Source organism: Chanodichthys erythropterus, chromosome 10, assembly GCF_024489055.1.
Source record: "Chanodichthys erythropterus isolate Z2021 chromosome 10, ASM2448905v1, whole genome shotgun sequence".
NCBI classification, from domain to species: domain Eukaryota; kingdom Metazoa; phylum Chordata; class Actinopteri; order Cypriniformes; family Xenocyprididae; genus Chanodichthys; species Chanodichthys erythropterus.
The window spans coordinates 44041958-44067432 of NC_090230.1; the positions used below are offsets into that span (position 1 = coordinate 44041958).

Genomic DNA, 25475 nt, shown 5'->3' on the forward strand with positions numbered 1-25475 from the left:
AGATTAATTTACAAAAAGCATAAACTGATTACCATGAAATTTTGTTACATATTTGAGTTCTTTCAGCTTGTGGCCTCAGACAGACTAGTTATGTTTCTAACCATATATATATATATATATATATATATATATATATATATATATATATATATATATATATATATATATATATATATATATATATATATATATATATATATATATATATATATATATATGCAGATTTGTTCTTCTAAAATAACCCTTCCAAAAATAAGTAAAGGGAAACTTGCCCCTTTAAATGTTGCTGCAGTCCTTAGCTCACAACTGATTGGTTTGTGGTTAGTGAATATTCTGACAGTGTTGACAGACTCTATTGTTACGTTTTTTAAGCACTTCCAGTGTGACAGTCACTATGTTTGCCAGCTGTAATGACTGAGGTGTCTATATGTGTGTGTGTTTGTGTGTGACTGCAGCGATCATTATCACATCTACTGTCACCAAGGACCCAGTCACAGGTCTGTCCAGCACCTCTTCCAGTCTGAAGTACACAGCCGGGAAAGAGGATGTGACATCCCAGTTCACCTGCACAGCAAAGCATGAGATGGGCCCCGACCAGGTTTCAGCAGCAGAGACCTTCCCAATTCACTGTAAGTAACTTAAGGTTGGGGTTAACTACATACTAAAAAGTTTTTCATTACCATTCAAAAGTTTGGGATCAGTAAGACTTTTAAAATATTTTTGAAAGAACACTCTTATACTTACCAAAGCTGCATTTATTTACAGTAAATAAAAAATAGAGTAAAACAGTAATGTGTAAAATGTATTGTGATGGCAAAGCTGAATTTTCAGCATCATTACTCCAGTCTTCAGTCTCACATGATCTTTGAGAAATCATAATATGCTGGTTGGTGCTCAAAAAACATGTCTTATAATTATATCAGTCAGTGTTAAAACAGTTGTGATGCTTAATATTTTTTGTGGAAACCGTGATACATTATTTTCAGGATTTTTTATGATTATGAAGATCAAAACAGCAGCGTTTATTTGAAGTAGAGATAATTTTGTAACATTATAAATTTCTTGTCAGTTTTGTTTAATCAAATGCATGGTCAAAATTTATATATACTGTAGCGCCTTAAAAATGATATGAACACTGATCAAAGTGGTGCACAACACACATTTTTGCATCATCCTGCAAAAAAACATGAACAAATGATAAAATAAAATAATATAAACCAGTTATGTATATAGATAATACAGAGCAACACCTCACAATGAAATAAAAACTTAAACTAATGTAATGAATAAGCCTAAAAGAAAAGATACATTTTAAGCAATGCTTTAAATGCAGATAGTGTAGGGAGCATCTGATAGAGAGAGGTAAGGCATTCCAAAACATACTGAAGAAGCCCGGTCGCCTCGTTTTTAATCGAGATTTTGGAACAATTTGGAGCAGCAGCTGGGAAGATGATCTGTGCGATCTCTGAGAAGAATGGAGGCTTACAAGATCTGATATGCAAGTAGGAGCAAGCCCATGTAAGGCTTTAAATGGTCACGAAACCCTAAAACACATTTTTTGAGATGTTAACAGATATGCACAGGTTGCACATCAATGAACACAACAATAACACTCATTATGTTCATTATTAAAACTTTTTTTTTTTTATTTCTTCCGAGCGATTTCATTCTTCCGGTTTAAAAAGCAAAATTGAACCAAAGCAAAGTCCCTTTAAGACAAGTCATTTCACTCGGCGGCCAACTTTGAAATGCCTCTCGGGCATACAAGTGCAGCTCCTATCTCTTTGGGGAATGGGGAAATATAAAATTCTCCAAAGCTGTTTTCCAAGCTTTCGATGAAACTTCTTATTTGAAATCGCCAATGATATCTGACAACAACTGTCTCATAGCATTCCTAAAGTTTGACACGGGTACTAATATTTGCTTGAAGAGGACCCAGATAAACCAAATAATTGATTTCTTTTTTGATTCTTGTGTTATTATTAAAAGCCAATATATTACATTTAGCAATTTAGCTTATACAGCCAGCAAAGTCAATAAAAAGATGTCTATTTACAGAACCTGTTATTTTATTTATGGAATGTAACAGTATGAGCTTGTTGTGTCGTCTTATGTATTATTTTGTGGTCTTTTTATATCATCATATTCAATTCAGGTAAGATTTTATTTATTGTGCCAGTAGATTCAGGCCATTTGTACACAAACCAACTTCCCCTAGAGGCGGATCTGCCTTATTAGCCCAGAGATGAAAACAAATTGGGATTGGGATGGTAGTCAAGCGCTGGGGCTTTTTCTCTTCCCGAGATGTTACACGTGCTGTGTCTAGTGCTTTGATGCATTATTTGCTTGATTTTACAGCTGGTTTGAGGTGTCCGTGTTCACGGGTATCTGCGTATCTGTACATCACCCAGTATATGAAGCCATCTCTTGAGTCCTGAACCTTGAATTGAAGGTCTCAGCTGGTAGCCAGGCTCAATTTGATGATTTTTTTTTCTAGGTCTTGTCAGGCATAATGCCAGTAACCGAGTCTGCTGTAGCGTCACTCTCTCTCTCTCTCTCTTATCTGAATGCTGAGAGGTTTGTTCAGTGCCTCAGGGTGAAGATGTGATGTGAAATGCTCTGTGGCTGCTGGGCGAGAAAATGAGGGCGAGAATGAGAGACTGCAAATGGTTGTGGAAATGAAGGCGTTTAAGCCCCTTGGGGTCTGTAGAATGGCGCGGTGTCTTAGCGAATGTTTTTTTTTTTTAGTTGCTTGCTACATGTTGGAAAGTCACACCGCATCCCTGCAATGACACCCATCATGTTTTTTCCTAATGTTTGTTTTCTCTCCTTCTTTCTCTTTCAGACCCCACTGAGAAGGTGAATCTACAGGTTATTTCTCAGAGCCCCATTAGGGAAGGTGATAATGTGACACTGAAATGCCAGGCGGACGGAAACCCTCCTCCCACCAGCTTCAACTTCAACATTAAGGTGAGAGATCGCCAGCCGTGTCCACAGCAACCATGCCAGTCTTTCATCCAGGGTCCTGCTGTCTGCCCTGTATCCTTCCCTACAGGTTAATTACACCATCTCTTTCTCTCTCTTGCCCTTTTCAGGGCAAGAAGGTCACGGTGACTGACAAGGATGTCTACACTCTGACTGGCGTTAGCCGAGACGACAGTGGCTTGTACAAGTGCTCCCTTCTTGACAACGATGTAATGGAGTCCACTAATATCGTCACAGTGAGCTGTGAGTGGGAAAAAGATGCTTTCTTCTTCTCTATCTCTCTCCCATCTCTCCCTAAGGGCACCTACACACTAGAGAAAGACCGTTGATGGAGCGTTTGACAGATATGGAAAGATCTTTTTGAGGTTTTGGAAAGAGCAGAGTCAGTTTAAAACCAAGCAATAATACAGAGAATTGGAGTTCCAGATGCATTCTCTGAAATTCTGTTGGTCAGTGCAGCAAAAGTTTCATGTTTCTCAATGTTTGGTCACATGACGGAGCTTTACTTTCACAAACTCTTCGCAAATATGGCAGAAAAAGTACAAGAGGCTTGATATTTTTCCATGGATTCCATCATAATCATGATAGCACATCAAAGTGCATATAACAAGGATTACCATATTGTTCCGAATATAAGACCCTGCCCACATGAACGGGTATTTTCAAAACCGCAGCTTTTTCTATGTAGTTTGCCCGTTTGTCCACATGTAAACGCAGCATCAGGTCACTGAAACTGAACATTTTTGAAAATCCCTGCCAGAGTGAAGATTTTCAGAAACTCCGGTTACAGTCCCCGTTAGAAGTTTTACGTTCCCAGAACATTTTCAGAATGTCCCCACTGGTGTTAAGGACGTTGCCTAGTACGTTCAGAGACGGTCACGATGTGGAGTTCTTTTAAGGTTTGGGGGACCTTCACAGAACATTCAAGATGTTCTCTGAACCATACTTTATTTGGAAATGTTCTCAGAACGTCCCTGCTGCCCTTGTCAAAAAATTGAATTGAAAATTAGAGCTAAATTGACTAACTAAAGTGGCTGTTCAAACAAAAACTAATTTTTCTTAAATGTCTTACAAAAAAAAAAAAAGAAGCTCTTTACAGGTAATTCCTGTATTAACATTATGAAAACTTTTCTTTAAAATGCAAATCTCTTGCAGTTATTAGCTGACAACAGCACATGCATGAAATTATGTAACTGCTGTATCACTGCATCAACAACTACACAGTTACTGCAGCCTTTAAATAAAGCAAAATGCTGCAGAATATCAGTGTTTCTGGATCATCACTGACTGAAGCACAGGCTCTACTCTCCAGCACAATGGTAACCTCACAAATCTCAGATAACAGAAACAGAACATTAAACACTAACAGATCTCTCTAGATTTCTGCATCTTCACTTATTACAAACCACTCTGACTTTATTTCTTTCATTCAAATCTTCTTAATGAGGTTTTGATGTTTTATCAAAATTTATAAATGTCACCATTTCAGAGGTAAGGGCTTGCTTTAGTTGGGCTCTTAACGCTTGACATTTTGATTTTACATTTTCTCCAATTGTTGTAACTGTGTGTTTTTATTTATTTGTTGCAAACAAATTGTGAAGAAAAAAAAATCTGATCAAATGGATTTAGTTGCTCATTGTTGATGATTTTATCATCATGCAGTGGCCTTATTTACTGATCTCTGAATTTTTCTTTTTTAATTTTTTGTTGTAGTCCTATAATACATAAAATCTTGTCCTGCTTTGATATTTTGAAAGTTTTTATCATTGTGCCGAAATGATTCAGACAGGATCATACGTCATGCAGACTCACAGACATCAAGATTCTGTGTATGAACCTCAACAATGGTGACAATTTTCAGATAAACAGATTAGATAGAACATTGAGCCTTTTATTGTCACCATTGTTGAGGTTCATACACTGATTCATGATGTCTGTGTGAATGCAAAACTATCAGTTAATATACATAGTTTAGTCTCTGGAGAGGATCAGTGAATCGCAATCATTAAATAACCCAATTCGTCTGATCAGAAATTCTCTTGCGGTTTTTGCTATAACAAGCATGCTTTGGAAACACAGTTAAAGCAGCCAGAGAAAATCTAAAGGTAAAATGTCAAGAATCAAGAGCCCATCTAAAGCAAATGCTCGGTGACTTCAGACTTTATTGTTTTCTGTAAAACACCCATGTAGAAGGTGACATCCACGTGACCTTGCGCAACTTTGCCTAAAAGTTCTCTAAAAGCAGAGGTGGGTAGTCCAGGGGTCAGAGAGAAAAAGTCCTGCCATATTTTTATTCCACCCACTGAAGCATTAAAGGTGCCATCGAACGTTTTTTGACAAGATGTAATATAAGTCTAAGGTGTCCCCTGAATGTGTCTGTGAAGTTTCAGCTCAAAATACCCCATAGATTTTTTTTTAATATTTTTTTTAACTGCCTATTTTGGGGCATCAACTATGCACCAATTCATGCTGCTGGCCCTTAAATTGCTCGCACTCTTCGCTATTCTTGCTTGCTTACCTAGTCTGATGATTCAGCTGTGCAGATCCAGACGTTAATACTGGCTGCCCTTGTGTAATGCCTCGATCACGGGCTGGCATATGCAAATATTGGAGGCGTACACCCCGACTGTTAAGTAACAGTTGGTGTTATGTTGAGATTCACCTGTTCTTCAGAGGTCTTTTAAACAAATGAGATTTATATAAGGAGGAAACAATGGAGTTTGAGACTCACTGTATGTCATTTCCATGTACTGAACTCTTGTTATTCAACTATGCCGAGGTAAATTCAATTTTCAATTCGATGGCACCTTTAATGAGATAAATTGATAGTGATTAATAGTGATTAATTAAGTGATGATTGACCATTATTGAAGACACCTGATGATAACAAGCAGAATCACCAAAGGAGAAAATCACAAGTTACCGTCATCGAGGTCAGGGTTTGTTTTAGTTGAGCTCTTGACCCTTGACAGTTTTGATATTAGAATTTGTTTGGACAGTTTTAACTGCATTAAAACCAACCAGACAAGCAAAGTTAAAAGATGATCAGGTGGTGTTGGTTATGTTTTCTTAAAAGAACTACACATCATGACCGTCTCTAAACGTACTGGGTATGTTACTAGACAACGTCCTTAACACCTGTGGGGACGTTCTGAGAATGTTCTGGGAACATAAAATTTCTAGCAGGATAACCTGTCACCTAGTAACATTCCCAGAACGTTCAGAGACGGTCACGATGTGGAGTTCTTTTACGGTTTGGGGAACGTTATTTGGTGGACCTTCAGGTAACATTCAGGACGTTCTGGGAATGTTTAGGGAACTATTACTATAAGACATTCTGATAACTTCCCAAATGTCCTCTTTGTAACGTTATTGTGCGACCATAAAATAACCAAAATAAAACGTCCCCCTAAACTCACAACGGGAACGTTATTAAATGACCAGTAGAGGACCGTGTGGGAATGTTCTGTTAATGCCCCAAATGTCCTCTTTGTAACATTCTAAAATAACCAAAAGAGAATGTCCCCCAAAAGTCATATAAGGAACCTTAAACTACAGCACTTTCATTACCAAAAGAGGATGTTTTAGGAACGTCCCGAATGTTCTGTAAAGGTTTGGAATTGTTGTCACCTTTAGAGAACTTTTAGGGAACGTTGCGCAAGGTCACGAGAGCTTCGCCTTCTACGTGGGGTGTTGTCGTGTAGCCGGTGAAACCAGAGATTTTGGTTGTGACGTCAGAGTGCGCACTGTTATCTACTTTATTTGACGTCAGATTGTGCTCCACTATCTCCTTTGTTTACATGAGGCGAGTCTGGGCAATGGCGGATATAGCCAAAATATTGCTGCTAATAACTGTGCTAATAGGGCTTTGATTGGCCAACATGGCTTTACTGTTGGTGTGTCATGCTCTTGACAGCACTTCATAACATGTTTTTGCGTTTTTGTGTGGACGGATATTTTTTTTTAAACTGTGCTTCTGTGGATGAGGTTGTTTGTTTTTTTGTTTTTTTAACGAAGGAGGAAAAAGTCTGATTATTAAAATACACATGTACGTGTGGACTACGCCTAAGACGACTCTGATTATAAGATGACCCCCTTTTTTCAAGATGTACTTTTTATAAAGAAAATGCTTTTATTTGAAAGTAATTTTCATATTGCATATTTTTCAAATTTTATTTTATTGAAAGTATGGTTAAAATGGTAAAATCTCATAGTGAAAACCATGTGCGAGTGTGTGTCCGTACTATACAGTGCATCTGTACGTTTGAAATAGAGAGAGCACAAGAGAGTATGCGCTTTCAGGACGCAATAAAACATATTTTGTGGCAAAAACCATGACACTAATTCGTCGTTTTCATCCTATTGTTTGCTATATTTATTTGCTTGGTTGGTGTGGGTTTTGTTACTTTTAGGCTGTAAGGATATTGAAATTTACTAACCAATGCCTTGACTAAATGGCACACATGTTTTACCTAGCCGAATGAGAAATAACATCTACATTTATAGTTCACGGATAAATACACTTAAGCAAACGCGTTTAAAATTCTAGCACAAGCATTTTCTGGGAAAAAAAAAAAAAAAACGTTTGGAAATATTACCTATTCGCTATGTCTCACTTTCGTTTGACCTGTTTTCATAAATGTGGAATGTGTTAATATGAATAGGCCTACTATAAAGATAATTTTATCATGTTTTTGTAATTACCATATAAAAATGGCAACATTAGCTCACCCAAACTTAATCCATTGTTTGAGTCAGTGTTGCTGTAGTCAAGCCTGAATAAACTGACTCAGCTGCTGAACAGATGAGCATCCAGAGTTCACCAAACTTTTCCTTTCCAATTAATTTCTTCCTTTATAGTACAAATAACTGCACGGGTGAAACGTTAATCAATTCTATCTTCAGTAGGATTAGCGAAGGGGGTGGGACACCAGGCAGACAGCTTAATTAGGAGTTTTTGACTCGAGTTGAGGCTGCTACGGGCTTCTGCACGCTGATAAAGCTCACAATCTCTGGCCTTTCAATAATTCTCATTGGGGTGAGTGTGTGTGCGCGCGTGTCTATTTGGTTCAAAAGGCCTGATGATCTCCATAATGTGGATTTAGTGACGCTTCGGTTTGGAGATTCAGATGTATTTCACGGCATCTGTGCAGCACGGTTTCAAAGCGGGTGGCATCTCAGACGTGCGTGCGAGGATAGAAAACAATGTCTCAGGCAGGAATAAGGGGTGCGAAAAGGACCCCTTAGTGCTTTTAGTTGGCAGAGAGATGTGATGTTTTTCAGCCTCTTCAGTAGTTGAGATATTTTGAGGGACAGGTGTACAAAAAAGGAGCCTGCAGCAGACTGATATACACTTGTCATCTCTTATTTTCTTTCTGTCTCTCTCTTTTAGTTCTGGATGTAAGCCTCACTCCCACAGGAAAGGTGTTAAAGAAGCTCGGGGAAAACTTGGTTGTGTCATTGGAAAAGAACTCCTCTAATGAAGCAAAGGTGACATGGACTAAGGTAAGAGATTGTAAGGAATCTAACAGATCTGGGTCAGTTCATTTTAGTCCTCCAAGTCATGTTAAACAAACTATTTGTTCACTTTTCCCAGGATAACCGTAAACTAGACAAACTGCCCGAATTCTCTCAGTTGTCGTATAACGACGCAGGCCTGTATGTGTGCGACGTGTCCATTGAAGGAATCAGACGCAGTTTGTCCTTCGAGCTTACTGTAGAAGGTATGATTTATTATACACACTTTTATTATAGTCATATTTCCAATAAATAAATAATAAAAACAAAAAACTGTTGTTGTTTTTTTTGTTTTTTTTTAGTATGTAAATACTAAAGCTACATGATTCTGGATAAATTAAGAATCTTTTTGTTTGTTTGATTGTTTGTTTGTTTCAACTAGATATCACGATTCTCCCATGATTCTTAAAGGAACACTCCACTTTTTTTGAAAATAGGCTCATTTTCCAACTCCCCTAGAGTTAAACAGTTGAGTTTTACCGTTTTCGAATCCATTCAGCTGATCTCCGGTTCTGGCGGTACCACTTTTAGCATAGCTTAGCATAGATCATTGAATCTGATTAGACCGTTAGCATCGCGCTTAAAAATGACCAAAGTGTTTTGATATTTTTCCTATTTAAAACTTGACTCTTCTGTAGTTAAATCGTGTCTTCTGTAGTTAAATCGTAAGACCGACGGAAAATAAAAAGTTGTGATTTTCTAGGCTGATATGGCTAGGAACTATACTCTCATTCAGGCGTAATAATCAAGGAACTTTGCTGCCGTTCCATGGCTGCAGCAGTGCAATGATATTACGCAGCAGCTCTCACAAACGTCTCCATTGTTGCAAGGCACGTTCCCTGTGCAAGCAGAGGCTCACAGGCGCTGCGTAATATCATTGCACTGCTGCAGCCATGGAACGGCAGCAAAGTTCCTTGATTATTACGCCTGAATGAGAGTATAGTTCCTAGCCATATCGGCCTAGAAAATCGCAACTTTTCATTTTCTGTCGGTCTTAGTACACGATGTAACTACAGAAGAGTCAAGTTTTAAATTGGAAAAATATCAAAACTCTTTGGTCATTTTTAAGCGCGATGCTAACGGTCTAATCAGATTCAATGAACTATGCTAAGCTATGCTAAAAGTGGTACCGCCAGAACCGGAGATCAGCTGAATGGATTCGAAAACGGTAAAACTCAACTGTTTAACTCTAGGGGAGTTGGAAAATGAGCCTATTTTCAAAAAAGTGGAGTGTTTTTTGTTCAGACAACTAAATACAATAACACAATTTACTGGAGTTTCTGATAAAATGTTAATTGCTGCAGTCTATTTAAATAATTAGAATGAATTATTTAAAAAAATTGGTTTGAATGAATGATTCAATAACTCACTCATAAAGACTTCACTTGTTTCATTACTGGATGAATCAGCGTTTTTGATCAAATCTCTTGAATGAATGATTCAATGACAACTACGTCATTTGTTGCCACCTAGTGGTGTACCAATGTAATCGAGAGGATCTGAAAAAAGTGGATCTGCTCTATTTTCAGTCCCTCCAGAAAAACACAGATTTTTTTTGTGATTGAGGGCAAAAATCCTTGATTTTGCGGCACGTTTTCTTTAAAAATGCAATGGAATATGCGGGATATTTTTGCAATTTTATGCAAATTAAAGTAACTTGCAAAAACTGCGGTTTGATGAAAAAGAGAAAAAAAGGTGATTCCCCCAACACCCTGTTCTCACTAGGCTACTACCTTAATGTAAAGAGTCATTTCTTATTACTTCCTATGATAAGCAAGCATACTAAATCACAGAATATTTAAGTTCTCATTCTGTTTTATTTCAGACCTTAATTAACACATGGCTCAAACTTACAAAACATTGAGTCAAACAAGTTCTGTAGCTTTACAAAAGGAATATTCAACAACTTCTGTAAGGTGCTTCGCGCAGCCTTTTGTGTTTATTTTTGTTGGCAAATGAGAATGATTTGCTTGCTTCATCATGGTTTCACCGCGGGGTTTGCAGATGATGTTCACGTCGTGTAATTACGTAACTTCATAAGGTTGCCATGGCAATAGGGGGAAAATAATGGCGCTTTACTTGTGTGAAGTAAATGCAACATTTTTCAACTTTCTGCTAAGATATATGTGACTTTTTTGCAACGAAAATGCAGGGATTATGAAATCATGCTAGCCCCGCATATATTTTGCTTGCTGAAATCAGCAATTTATGCGGCGAAAGTGCAGCATATTTGAAAAAATGCGACCCCCCCCGCATAAATATGCGGACTTTGGCTGATTATGCTTAGGCGATCGCATAATCGCGATTTTCTGGAGGGACTGTATTTTGTTTGCTACCGTAGACATTAGTGTTTATATACAAACTATAAACTTTTATCCCAGTACTTCTGTGACCATTTGAATTAGTGTAAGACAGAAGTAATGATACTGTGTAGTTGAAAAGTCTGTTTGTGAAGCTGTTTACCTATACATAACAGCTGCTTTCTCTGGTTCATCGGCAGTGCAAACACAGATTTGAATGTTCCGGATTGAGATAGCAATCTTTACTTTTGTTTATTTATATATTTTTGTTATATATTATATTATCTCCAGGTGTTCCAAAAATTAAAAGTCTGACAAAGCATCGCAGCAATGACGGCAAACACAAAGTCTTGACGTGTGAGGCAGAGGGTTCACCTAAACCTGACGTGCAGTGGAGCGTCAACGGAACAAACGTAAGTCATCGTCACTGTCAGACTGAATATAAACTGAATCTGACCTGATTTGTTCATCACCGACATTACTGTTGTCCCGAAAGAACCTTGTACCTTGTACATTTTTATGCGAGAGGGAAAGATGCCCAGATATTTCACTTGATTCCGTTCTAGACGAGATGAAAGGTGCACAGGTGTTTGAAGTCGCAGGTTTTCAGCACCCAGAAGGGAAGAGCCAACTTTCAATTTACGTTTTTAAGGGAACAGTTGTTCTGGGACAGAACTGTCTGGAATCACATACAAAGTCTTATTATTCATCCCATGTTCTGGAGACTTTGCTCTCAATCTTTTTTTTTTTTGACAAGAAGCAAATTTCCACAGAGGCCCATCTGTCTCCCTAACTCCTCTCTCTGCCACCTCTGAGGGGAGTTGATGACTCTCCTTGACTTTACCCCACACCGTTTCCACTTACTACAGTCGGAAACACTGTGTTTGTGTGTTTGGTACCCCAGATATTCCAGTGTGTGTGTCCCATGAGTCACAGTGTTTGGGTTTTGATACAGAGCACTCTGACCAGCACTCACCGTCACAGTACCGCAGGCACACCGCGATACAAACACACACAGTTAGCTCTTTCCTGCTTCTCAGTGTCTCGCTGGTCCCAGTGGATGCATTTCAAATGAACGAGTTTAGATCTGGTGTGCTTCCTGTAGGGTTATGGAATCACACCCTGTGTACTTTGACTCCTATAAAATCCAAGACAAGTGGGTTAGTCTTCTTAGTGCTGTAAACATACAACTATTTGTTACACACTTAGTTTACTGTATATCAAAAATAATACAAGCTTTTAAAAGCAAAAATGCAGTAACCAAGCCAAGTTTTTTATTATTATTATTATTTAATTTAGATTAATTTGGTATAAATTCTTACTTCATAAAATATTAAATAAATATAAATATTAAATTAAATATAAATATAAAAAAATAAATTAAAAATACAAACCAATTAAAGATTCAGTTAAAATAATTAAACACCATTAAACACAAATTAAAACAATTACAAAACTAACGTTTTCCATGTTTATACACATTACAAAGTTTGGGGTCAGTATGCTTTTATTTATTTTTTTAAGGAATTAATATTTTTTATTTAGCAAGGATGCATTAAATTGATCAAAAGTGACATTAAGGACATTTATAATGATACAAAAGATTCCTATTTCACATAAATGTTGTTTCTATTTAATAGAATGGTTTCCACAAAAAATCAACTTTTTTTAACAGTGATAAAAATAATAAATATTTCTTGTATATCAGCATATTAGATTGATTTCTGAAGGATCATGTGACACTGAAGACTGGGGTAATGATGCTGAAAATTTAGCTTTGCCATCACAGGAATAAATTACATTTTAAAATAGGTTAAAATAGAAAAGTTATCTCAAATTGTAATAATATTTCAGACATAGACAAAAATAACTTACAAACCCAGTAACTTTTGAATGGCACGGCAATGTATAATAATAATAATAATAAAAATGTGTTTATATTAAATTGGTATTTGGTTATGTCTTAATGGCTGCTTATTTATGGTATATTTTGGTGCTGATTTGCTGTGTATTCCTGTGGATCACAGTGCTGGCATTAGTAACTCATCCTGCGCTCTGTGAGGGGGTTCAGCATTCACTGTCTGCCTTAATGACACGGATATTGAAGTGTTTTTGTGATGGAGACTCATTTAATGGCTGTGTGATTACTGACAGTGAGATTTTTAGCTCCACACTGCACTCGTTCTTCCAGACTCTGAGGTGTGTGTGTGTTTGCTGTGAGTTTCCATTAGCGCTGGGTGTGGTGCAGAGTACATCCCATTATTTAGATACTAAATAAGCTGAGGATCATTCGCGCCCTCTAGTGGTGAGGTGTATTAAATAGCGCCTTAAGCAAAGAGATCCGACATAATTAAACCAACTTCACATTAACCTTCCTAGACATTCTTGCGGACTCTTGCTTTTTATTATTTTTATTTTTTAATTAAATATAAAATATTTATAGAAAATAACTTTCCCGTAAACAGAAAATGTCTGTTTGTCTTGCAGGATGAAGCATCATATGTCAACGGGAAAGCCACATACAAACTGACCGTAGAGCCCAGTAAGAACCTCACCGTCAGTTGTCATGTGACCAATAAACTCGGATACGACACTAAGGAGATTAGCGTGTTTTCCCGTAAGTACTGAACGCGCTGAAGGGGTTTCCCGCTTTAAGGACCGCTTACTAACCACTCAATCGACTCCTTTAAAAAGGCTCATATTATAGGGCTGTCAAGACGAGATTTAGATTAATAAGACCCATTAGGCTATACTTAAGATGGTTAATAAGACCTTATAGTGGTTTGGGATCAGACACACTTGTATACAGTGCAAAAACACTGAAATAGTTTATTTGAACGGAAATAGATGAAACATACTATATTGTTTTGCTATACTATATTATTTTGAGCATTAATGACATGTATTTTGTTCATGGCAATAGACTAGTTTGACAGCCCTGATAAGTAGATGCCATATCTAACATCTCTTAAGTGCATGTGAGGAGATCTGTGAAAACTAGCATGTTTCACACGGTTTTGCCTGTTGCACCATTCAAATGCAGGGTGATTTAGTTGACTAGTTTAATATTATTATTATTATTATTAGTGTCCTGGTGTGAACACTGGAAAGACAGGGCTGGCTGCTCTCTCTCAGGTCCTGTTGTTCACTCACGGGGCATGAGACGCTCTCTTTCTCTCTTGGTTCTCGCTTTGGCTCGGGTTTTGTTTGTCTGTGTCAGGGTGCTTGGACTGCTATCTTTTTTCCTCCTTCTCCTCCTCCTCCTCCTCTCTTTTCCGACCGCTATCGCATGCTTGTGGTCATCTTCCTTACTAGAATCTGATTTGACAATACTTACTCTGATTTAAATCAGTTTTGCATCAAACCACGGTTGGGTGGTGGCTTTTTTTTTAACCAAATTTGTTTTAAAATGCCAGTTTGGTTTAATTTTGCACCCAAAGTTAATTTAATTTTATATCTGATTTCAGTATTTAAGGAGGACAAGCCCAAACCAGGTAAGATAATCTGATTTCATTCACTTGAATTTCACTTAAAATGAATTAGAAATTAAGATCATGAGTCGGAGGGTGTCAAGCATCCTGACATCATGCAAACTTTGTGCTTCACGTCTTTAATCGTTTTTTTTAGCTGCGGTACCTGCAGAATATGTCATCTTGAAATATTCTTAGCTTTAATTTTTCCCCAAGTAGTGGGATTCTGTCAGTCATTTTTTTTTCATTTCCCAGGATTTGCCTTTCCCTGTCAAGAATCATAATGCTTTAGAGGAAATCATAAAGTGTTTATCTGTCCATCACCCTTAGAAAAAAACGAAGATGGTGCGGAGCAGGCCAAAGTGATTGTGGGTGTCGTGGTTGGACTTTTCCTAGCCGCTGCCCTGGTGGGACTCATCTACTGGCTCTATATCAAGAAAACAAGGTAAGACTGAAACAAGTAGAGTATGAAAAAACTGAATATAGTTCAGGCCAAAATCATCTTCTATGTTTAAATTACAACCTGTACTTTAGATGAAGTACATATGATTGCAGTAAGTCACAGTATCTGCTGTTATACATCATCATGATTTGTTCAGATTGACAAGAGAAGTGAGCAAGTCAGAAATGGTCTAGCCGCAGAGCTCAGTTTGAAATGTGCTGAAAGATTAATCAAGGTAAAATTGTTCTGTTAGACAAGGCAGTTGGAAGACCGGAGAGAAGGAGACAGGCACTTCAGAGGAGAGTAAGAAACTGGAGGAGAACAATCATAAAGCAGATGTCTAAAAGAGCAGAGAGGCGTCAAAAGGAATGAAGAAGGTGAGGATTTTTTCTCTTGCGTTTTGGACATTTCAAAGCTCAGGGCCCGGTGTAAAACTCACACCTGCCAATAGTGGGTGAATTAAGAAAACTTACTGGCAGTAATATTTTTTACCGGCCATGAGACTTGCATGAATACATAAAAAATCTAGTTATAAAATGTAATACATTTTCAATTAAATAGTGTATATGCATTACTAATATTATACTATGTCATGGCCAGTAATATTTATTGGCAGTAAAGAACGCACACATAAAAATGCGCATATACATACATACATACGCACACACATGTAATTCACTGGCATTAAATATTAATGACCATATATATAGACATCTGAAATTTTCTTCTAAAATGAGCATTTTTATCAAACTCATTTAGGTTCAGTAATTTCACTTTAATGGCAATCAGTAGGTCCTTTTCATTGCCATTAAAGTGAAATAACTGAACATTAACATAAAAGCTTGATAAAAGTGCTCATTTTAGAAGAAAATTTCAGGTGGCACTTAGAGGCTTTTGTACCTTAAGACTTTTTTATATATATATATATTATATAGGTAATCACAGCATGCTGATATACAGCCATATCGCACGGCTACTAGTGTGATATTGCGTTTATACAACAGTTCGACGGCACGAGTGTGTAAACAAATAAAAACAACAACGGAGTGTCTTTAAAACCCTCTTTTGTGAAGCACTACTTCCTTCCGCCATGGATTCAAATCTCAAGTTGACAGTTGGACCAAGCCTCCGTTACTAATTCTAAAACGTCACTTTAGAACTAGTAACGAAGGAACGTTGAGTCGCTTCATTTCGTCTATGCAATGCAAAGGCAAATAAAGATCTGATGTTTGAAAAAAAAAAATTGTAAAGCGTTTTCTTTACTCAAAAAAACACTGTCTATAAAGGGAAATGTTTATGCATTTGAAGAGAACAGCTCTTTGTTTGATATGTCCCATCTAGTTGTAGCCAATATGCTATATAAAGGATGTAAGTTAATTATTATCATATTTAACATAGCACAATTCGACTTGCTCTGGAACAAATAATAGATTAATAAGACCAAAGATTGCCTGTTTTATGTACTCAAATTGAATTATGTCTCATGTTTAACTATTATAAGAACCAGCAGTAAATCCCCAAAGCACTGGCCGAGATGAAGCTGTTCTCGGCGCGTACACAAGCACTGAACGGCTGCTGATGCCCTGGATCTCGCATCTCCGAAAACGTCTAAACAAATTGTAAAATAGGCGCTATTATTAAATATGAGTCACATATTTCAAGTCTAAACAACTACATTCTTAAAACTACAGTTCGTGGTACAACAAATGTAGTATTCGCAAAAATTACGTTGGATTTGCTCGTCCGCCATGACGGTCACTTCAAGCGGAGTGATACAAACGGTGAAAAGGTAGGAGTGTTATCACTGAAATATTGCACGGCTATCAGCCAATCAGATTTGAGAACCAGACAGAACTGTTGTATGTGTGTGTGTGTATATATATATATATATATATAATGTAAAATCAGTTTATTCACTATAGTTTAAAAAATGATAATAAAATATGATAATATGGGTATGGGTATAATTCATCACAGTTTACTTTATTTTGCTATCCTCACTTACATAAATGAACTATAGTGTCCTGCATCCACTAGTAAAAATATTCCAAAAATGTCATTAATTTCTGTAAATTTCGGTTTGACTGTATATATATATATATATATATATATATATATATATATATATATATATATATATATATATATATATATAAAATATTTAAAATATTTAAATTTGGTTTAAATGTAATGTGAAAACATTTCATGGTAATGTATGGACTCTATGACAATGTAATTATTTTGCTGTTTTTTACTTTTATTATTAGTCAAAAACATTGCAGATTATTGTCATTCTGAGTATCATATACAAGTTGTGTCAGTTTCCGCTTCTCACAGATAGGTGAGGAACATTGTGATCGTTTTGATACTCATTTTGGTGGCTTAATGTGAGGAATCTTTCATTTGTCACACCATGGAGGCTTAGGTGATGGTATTTTTTCCACTGAGGTAAAAGGTGTTAAAATTTGTGTTAGTCAGACAGATGTTTTCTTTCATAGACAGTTGTGCATGTCTTTCATTTGAATCGCACATATTTTCATCAGTGAGATTTCAGACCACTATTCTTACAATGTGATGTAAATAATAGTATATTACAGCAGAACCTTGTATTTGGCTTTGAAATAAGTGCAATATTGAGTATGCCAACTCAATATTTTAAATAGTTCACTCAAAAATGAAAACTCTGCCATTAATTACTCACCCTCATGCTGTTCCAAACCTGTAAGACTTTGTTCATCTTCAGAACACAAATGAAAAACTTTTTGATAAAACCTGAGAGCTTTCTGTCCCTCCATAGACAGCTATATAAAATGCTTCAAAAAGTTCATAAAGAGATTGTAAAACTAATCCACATAGGAATTGAGTTTAGTCCAGTTTTTCTGAAGAGACACAATCACTTTATGAATTTAGGCTTTTATTCGCATATAAACAATCATCAGCTCACACATCAGGGGCTTCATTTATAAAATGTTGCACAGAAACCATTCTAAATTTGATCTTACGATCATTTTTCAGATGTGCGTATGATTCATAGAATGAACGTACACACAGAAAACAAGCGTACACCTCTCTTTCAGATGGGAAATCTATAAATCACAAATGATCTTGAACCTGCGCGCAGCTGATTGGTTTCTCCGCGCTTTAAACGGCACCTAATTAATGTCATTTACATATAAAAGATCACCAGTCATCATCCAAATCCTTAGCGAGCTGAAAGAATAGCTTCCCAGACAACAACATAGTGTGGCCCAGATCCGGTCCACATCTCATACATGTGGATTACATGCAGACCAGATGTGGGCAGGAACTGGGCTGACACTATATTGCTGTCAGGTTTAGATTTCCAAAAACCTGCAGTAATCTGACCAGGAAAAGTGCGTACGTCTGGCTCTAAGCACTTTCCCACGTCAAAGTGGACAAACCCGCTTAATTCATATGTATTAGTTTTATGATGTCTAGATGGGACAGAAAGCTCTCAGATTTCAGTAAAAATATCTTAATTTCTGTTCTGAAGATGAACAAAAGTCTTACAGATTTGGAACAACATGAGGGTGAGTTAATGACAATTTAAATTTTTGGATGAACTAACTCTTTAATATCAGGCTAGTCTTTTCTTCTCATCTTTCAAACCACATGTATTGTTTTTGTGTGTCATGTCAGGTATGAACCAGGAAAGAGGCCTTGTCACACTGAATGTGCAGTACTACACACTTCAATCATCTAATTCCAGACATCTGATTGGACAGCGACACCTCCTTCAGGCTGCTCGTGTGCGTCACGCATCGCAGAATGTTTCCAGAATATTTCCTACTCCAAACGAACAGTTTCCTAAAAAAAGAAAAGAAATGAAATTCCCCCACCACGATCCAAGAGTGTAAAAGAGAAACCACTTGTGTTGTATATTTAGTCTGCACTGAGGACTGCATTTACTTTTGATCGATTCTGAATTTTTTTTTTTGTGTTCCCAGTGAATGTTCTCGTTTCATGCGCATTGCTGATGTGGTGGGCACAGCCGTTTTGTTCCCCCTATAATAAAAACAAAAAACAAATGTAAATTCGCTGTACACTTTTTAGGTCTGTGTAAATAAATCAGGGGAGTACGTTCACTCTGCTTAACGTTGGGATTATTGAAAAAAAAAAAAAAAAGGATTGTGGGACTACCTATTGAAATCGCACAGTCCCTCATCAAAAACTCCTAAGATCGCGGTCGGATGCTGGAAGAACGATGAATTCACTGCTGTTACACATCTGTTCGCTCATGTTTTATTTATTGGTACCTCTTTATGACACTGCCCCGTGACATTCATGTTATTTCCTCTAGTTTGAAGTGGCTAAGTAGTGAAAACGGGTTTAGAAAATTAGCATAGCGTAGGGAAATATCCTGCTACACCCAGTGGCCTTCAGGTTGCATTGCATGATGTCATAGTTGTAGGGTTCTGGACACGGCCCGCTAGAGTTTAACGTAGTGACAATGACGTGACTCGCATATAGTATAAATAAGCAAGCAAACATCCGCTCTCGGTATCAGACTGGGTGGTAGCGACCTTGCATGCAGAGACTTTATTTTTTTTGGTAGGAAGTAAATCTAAAAGAATAGCCCCTTTATATTGCCTTAACAGAAAGAGTCAGTATCGGAAGGCAAACTTCAGTCAGTATATAATAATGTGAAACCTCATTGTATAGCCTTTCAGTTTTGCACTTCCCTCAGACTACAAAAACTGCATCTTTCTTGTTTTTACACATCGTTTTCGATGTTTGTCAGGTTTATGTCCTACACTGTAGTCTTTAGCGATGATTTGAAACATTCTGTTCACATGGTTTAAAGAGGCTGTAAATATGTTTGAATGTCTTGTGTTTGGCTATTTATAAAGTGTGAGAAATGCAAGGTTAGCTGTGCTTCTGCTTAGTCACTAAAGAGACCCTTTTTATTTAAACTATAATCTCACTTTGTCACGTATACTTAGAAGAAACTCAGCTTTCACCGGTTTCGTTTCATCTCCAAAAAAGGAGTGTTTTGAATGTTCATGTTTAGCATATTTTGAACCATCAGGTCAGCAGTGAAACCAAAGAGGGTAACCGCAAAAGAAGGCCATAAAGTATTGTAAATACTGACTTTTGTTTTTGTACTTTTGTTGACAATAAAAGTGTACATTTTGAAGAAAATATCTGGATTTCTTTTTCCATGCACAATGATTTAAAAAAAAATCACATGTAGCAGATGTTAATACTGGCTTTTATAAAACATTTTTTCCACAAGAACAGATCACGGGTTACATACATTACTGAAAGATGAAAATAATCTCAGAGAAATCTTTTAACAAAGTATAAATTAATTGCACACATCACTGCTTTTTAAATGATCCACAAGGCATTTTCCAACAAACAAATCTCATAAAAAGAAGAGGGGAAATGAACAGAAACCGTTCCCCCTGCAGACCTGTCGAAGGCCACGTCCTCTTCCGCTAGAGGGTCCACTCAGTTCTCAGACTTTCAAGTGTAAGATGGAGAGCGAGACCAGTGCAAAAATGAAGTTTCAAGTTCAAGAGAAAACCTGATGGGGAGGAATGACACACAGCCAGTGGGGAAAAGGAGTCGAAGCGGTCCAGCTTCCATTCCCAGAATTCCCAAAAGGCCTTGAATGAAGTTGTCGCTGGAGTGTCGCTTTAAATCTTTAGTTTGTGAGCATCACTATTATGTCAAATTCAATTTGACGCCATTAAAATGACTCATCTGCGTGTTTTTGGTTTGTTTTCTGCACGTCCAGTTCTTGTTTTGTTTTTTGTTTTTGCATATGGCGTCAGTGCAAGTGGGCACCGAAAGAAGGGAAGGGTAAAGGTTTAGGTGGCTGCCTCCTGCACTGAATCGAAAATAAATAAGGGACTGATGCAGACATTCGGGTTTGTTTGTTTTATTCACGAGTTGACAGGCCCTTCTATTTACAGAAAATGAAACCACCATATTAGCCCTTGCTTGCCAACGCTGGAGTTCACTCAGATCTTGAAGGCGTCCGTTAAGAGTTGATAAAAAGCTAAAGAAAAAAACAAAAGCGGACAGAAAGAGAACTGTGAACCTGATATTCGAAATCCGTCTCTTTCTGCCTCAAACGATCTGATCTGGTTTGTCATGTTCACGGCGAATTAATGAGATAAAGGAGACATGGTCACACCGAGAGCCATTACTGTGAAATTCATGATACCCAAGAGGCCAGGAACGAGCGACTGGATGTGTGTATATGTGTGTGTGTGTGTGCGGCAGCAGCGGTGGCAGGAAAGGCATGAACAGCCCGCAGACACTGGCAACACAAACAGAAGCGTTCAGAGCTGCTCTCATTTCCTTCCAGCCAATCCGAGAGAGATACAAACGTCACTGCTTTGAAGGATGTAGCAATCCCACTCTAAAATGTGGTCGGACACCTCCAAATATGAAAAATCCAATTTCAGTTCCTCTCTTCCCGAACATCCCGAGCTGTAATGACGATGACCTGAGTGCTGCAGATAAGCCACGTCACTGTAAACACAAGGCTTTTTTTTTTTTTTCATGGGATGTTACAAACGCAACACTCCGTTAGGATCCTTTTGGCAAAAAAAGCACACATTTTCGTCTTGTTTGCCGGGTGCGCTAAACGAAAGCAAGCGGAAGTCAGCCTGCGGCTTGTACACTCAAGAGTCAGTCATAGTTTGAAATTGTATCGACACGGGCTACAGGCCCTGCCTGGGGGCGACTAGCGCAAACTCCCGCAAAATGTTCCGTGCCACGTCCACTTTGTTCTGCGCGATCATCAGCGCTCGTTTCACATCTTCAAAAGAGTAGCCCTCCCCCATCAGCTTGGCGATCTTGGCGTCTACGTTCTCCCGGGACGATTCGTGCGGTCTTCTGTGGATGTCTGGTGGGATGATCCTGGGAAGTGGTTTTGGAGGTCTCTCAGGTGCCCTGAAGCAATCTCCGGCCACTGTAAACAGGAAACAAAGAGTGTTTAGTCAAAATGGGCCATTGAGAGTGGATGGTAGCAGGCCGACTAAAAAGACTCGGAACACATTAAAAACCCATTACAGGCTAATAATTAATAATTCATTGAGCGCATTCATCTCGATGGCTAATGGCTTCATTTAATAAACCTGCACGGCTATTATGTATTCATAACAACACGCTGTGCTCACAGCTGTTTTATCAGGATATTACGGGTGTATTTTTGGCTCATACTAGAAGTGTTAGTCATTTTTTTCAGCTCATAATTATTGCATAGGTTGCTTTTATTTGACTGTAAAAACAGTAATGTTGTGAAATATTACAATTTAAAAGAACAGTTTTATGTTTCTGTATTCTATTTGAATATGTTTTAAAATGTGATTTATTCCTGTGATGGCAAAGCTGGAGTCATTACTCCTTCAGTGTCACATGATCCTTCAGAAATCATTCTAATATGCTGATTTGCTGCTCAATAAACATTATTATTATTATCATCATTGTTGAAAACCATTATGCTGCTTAATATGTGGAAATTTTTGTGGAAACTGTGATACTTAAAAAAATATGTTTATGATTTTACAAATGATTTGTCACTTTTGATCAATTTAATGCATCCTTGCTGAAAAAAAATCTTAAAAAACTGACCCAAACTTTTGAACTATAGTGTGTATTAATATTAATAAAAAGTATTAAAGGGATAATTCACCCAAAAATGAAAATTCTGTAATTAATTACATTACCCTCATGTCGTTCCACACCCCTAAGACTTTCGTTCATCTTCGGAACACAAATGAAGATATTTTTGATGAAATCTGAGAGCTTTCTGTACCCCCAATGACAGCTACGTGACTACCACGTTCAAGGCCCAGAAAGGTTGTAAAGACATCATAAAAGTAATCCATGTGAATCCAGATCTTAATTTGTGTTCCGATGATGAACGAAAGTCTTATGCTGCACTCACACCGAACGCGTCTGGGGCGTCTGATTTACATGTTAAGTCAATGTAAACGCGCGTCTAGGTGTCCTGCAGCGCGAATCAAGCGTCTAGTGCGGCGCGAATCTGCCGTTGACGCGCGAACGGCGCGACGCGAATTGAGTGTTCACACGGCTGACGCACGAATTGAGTGTCTGACCCCGAGTTGAAAAATCTGAACTTTGGCGTAAATTCGCGGCGCGTTAACCAATCAGGGACTCTGCTTTGGTAGTAACGTGTTTATGATGTGATCATCGGTGGAGACCAGAACAAAGATGTCGCTGTGTGTGGCCACCCTGAGCTCTATGATGTGTCATTATATTTTTATCAAGACAGGAATAAAAAGGACATTGCCTGGAAGAGAATAAGCGAAGAAATCGGACAATCTGGTTAGTTGTAAAACTTTTTGCATGATTTTAGCCGTTGATACTAGCCCACCTTCTAGCTAGCAAAAGTCGGCCGGCATAACCGAGTTAAATTGCCGCTACAGGTTTACAGCTGACGAGATTATGTGTTTATTCAGAGGATCTGTGCAGAAAGAGATGAAAGCCCCTCCCATGAAGCGAATTCGCATCTGAACACACTTTGTTTAGACGCGCTAATTGAGCTAATTTTACGTGCGTCTGACTTTAAAATGTTCACACCGAACGCTTCTGGGGCGTCTGATTTACATGTTAAGTCAATGTAAGCGTCCAACTAGACGCATCTGGCGCGAATTTGACGCCCCAGACGCGTTCGGTGTGAACGTAGCATTACAGGTTTGGAACGACATGAGGGTGAATAAGTGATGACAGAATTTTCATTTTTGGGTGAACTATACCTTTAAAGGTACACAAACTACCATTGAAATGTTTATTTTAGCTTAGCTTAAACTGTATAGACCAATCATCATCAAGACAAAAACTATTTGCTTTATATCAGCCCTTATACAGTGAGTAGTACCTGAGGTGGGAGGCAGTTGATCGTAGTCTTGAGGAGCCCTGAACGGCGTCTTCATGTTGTCACCGGTTAGTCTCCGCACGGGAGGATTAGGAGCAGAGTTATTCAATGTGTCTATGAACGTGTCTGTGAATCACACTGGTAATTAGACACCAATACAACCCCAAATACAGCAGTATTTGATATTTATGCTACATTAATAGTCAGATACGTGGGATTTGGCCTCACCAGGGCTGAGCAGGAAGTGGTCGTGTCCAGACGAGGGGCGGGCAGGTCTGGGGTAGGGTGAGGAGGAGGAGGGTTCTGTGAAACTGTTCCTGATGGGGGGAGGAGGAGGAGGCTGGGATGGAGGAAGAGAGTTGAAAAGGTCTTCCATTGGAGACGCTGGGAGAACAGAGAGAATGAGAGGGAGGTTGAGTCTTTCTACATGCCTCAGCAGTTACTCTTCTCACCAACAGATGGAGCTAAAATATCATTCAGGCATGATTTAAATTTCTTCTGAATTTTTTTGTTTGTTTTGAAAGAAAGATATGCTTTTATTCAGCAAGGATGCATTAAATTGATCAAAATTGACAGTAAATACTTTTTCACTGTTGCAAAACATTTCTATTTAAATAAAAAATGCTGTTCTTTTGGGCTTTCTATTTATCAAAAAAAGAATGTTTCTTGAGCACCAACTTAACATATTAAAATGATTTCTGAAGGATCATGTGACACTGAAGGCTGGAGGAATACTGCTAAAAAATTAGCTTTGCCATCACAGGAATAAATTACATTTTTAAATATATTCAAACACAAAATGGTTATTTTAAATTAGAATAATTTCACAATAATACTGTTTTTACTGTATTTTTGATCAAATAATTGTAGCCACAGATAATTACTGACCTCTAACTTTTGAACGGAAGTGTAAATCCCAAAATTAACAGACTTTATTTTTACAGTTAATATTTTTAAAAAAAATTCTTTCTTTTGGGAAACTGCATTTTGGTATCAATTATTTGGCTAAAAGAATGGATTTTAGTGACTAAGCAGTGTAATATACTGTATTACCGTAAGTTTATGACAGTAGTGTGACTTTGAATTAAACTGAAAGGCAAACTGATGTCTTCATGAATCTGTCTGTATAAATCAAAAAAGCTAAAAACATAAAGATTTATGGAAGTGAAGGTGAATAAACGTAAAAAAAAAGATTTCATCTTAAGTTTCTGAATAGAAGCACCACACAAACACACCTCAACTACATCAGCTCATATAATATAAGCTAATAACAAGATTTAGTGACTCAAAGACTGCATTGGTGTTGGCAGCTCATTTTGTATAACCTAGTGCAATAGTAAAGGCAGAAACCAACAAATGAACACCACCAAACAGTCAGCTAATCAGGCAACCAATGAGATTGAGGCGCTGTGTCATCGGCTACCTTGAGGGGGCAGTAGAATGTCGTAGTCTGAGGGTGTCCTGTTGTGCAGGGGGCACTGTGTGGTGTGAGCCACACCCGAAATCAATGAACCAGAGTCAAGCCCACCTGAGGAACACAACACACAGTTATACTGACCTACAAATGGCCTAAACGCCACGTCAGCAACAACTGACTTCAACAACCACTGGCCGCCACATTTAGTATACTTTAGTCCCTGATGCTACAAACACACACAAACTCCCACAATCACACTAAAAGATGGTCATACAGAAAATGAAGATGACAGATGAGAGATTGTGTGTACTGTATATGTGTGTGTGTGTATTCTCTCACCGTGCTCTGGAGGTTTATGTTTCTTTATGTCTGTGGAGAGATCCGACAAGCCATTTTCTAAAGCCCTTTAAAGAGAGAAAACGCATTTAATTGGATGCTAAAACAGTCATTGTTTCACTACTGTGTG

At 37.8% G+C, this 25475-nt stretch overlaps 2 protein-coding genes across 3 annotated transcripts in view; one reads left to right on the plus strand and one right to left on the minus strand.

The window, feature by feature from the left end:
- alcama (activated leukocyte cell adhesion molecule a) overlaps positions 1-19821 on the plus strand; it is an 82078-nt gene extending 62257 nt beyond the window's left edge. Inside the window, exons 6-16 of one of the 2 annotated variants that reach the window (XM_067397857.1) lie at positions 456-629; positions 2846-2970; positions 3096-3228; positions 8378-8490; positions 8582-8708; positions 11094-11215; positions 13290-13419; positions 14270-14296; positions 14603-14717; positions 14968-15091; positions 18375-19820. In XM_067397857.1, the coding sequence (XP_067253958.1) occupies positions 456-629; positions 2846-2970; positions 3096-3228; positions 8378-8490; positions 8582-8708; positions 11094-11215; positions 13290-13419; positions 14270-14296; positions 14603-14717; positions 14968-15058 (1157 nt within the window). In that variant the 3' untranslated portion in view covers positions 15059-15091; positions 18375-19820. Of the gene's footprint in view, positions 1-455; positions 630-2845; positions 2971-3095; positions 3229-8377; positions 8491-8581; positions 8709-11093; positions 11216-13289; positions 13420-14269; positions 14297-14602; positions 14718-14967; positions 15092-18374 lie in introns of both variants that reach the window. The other variant, XM_067397858.1, reaches the window with a different exon arrangement.
- A 105-nt stretch (positions 19822-19926) lies between these two features.
- cblb (Cbl proto-oncogene B, E3 ubiquitin protein ligase) overlaps positions 19927-25475 on the minus strand; it is a 73697-nt gene continuing 68148 nt past the window's right edge. Inside the window, exons 15-19 of the mRNA XM_067397856.1 lie at positions 25349-25413; positions 25016-25120; positions 23821-23976; positions 23596-23718; positions 19927-21663 (exon numbers count right to left, since the gene is read on the minus strand). Of these exons, the coding sequence (XP_067253957.1) occupies positions 21413-21663; positions 23596-23718; positions 23821-23976; positions 25016-25120; positions 25349-25413 (700 nt within the window). The 3' untranslated portion in view covers positions 19927-21412. The remainder of the gene's footprint in view (positions 21664-23595; positions 23719-23820; positions 23977-25015; positions 25121-25348; positions 25414-25475) is intronic.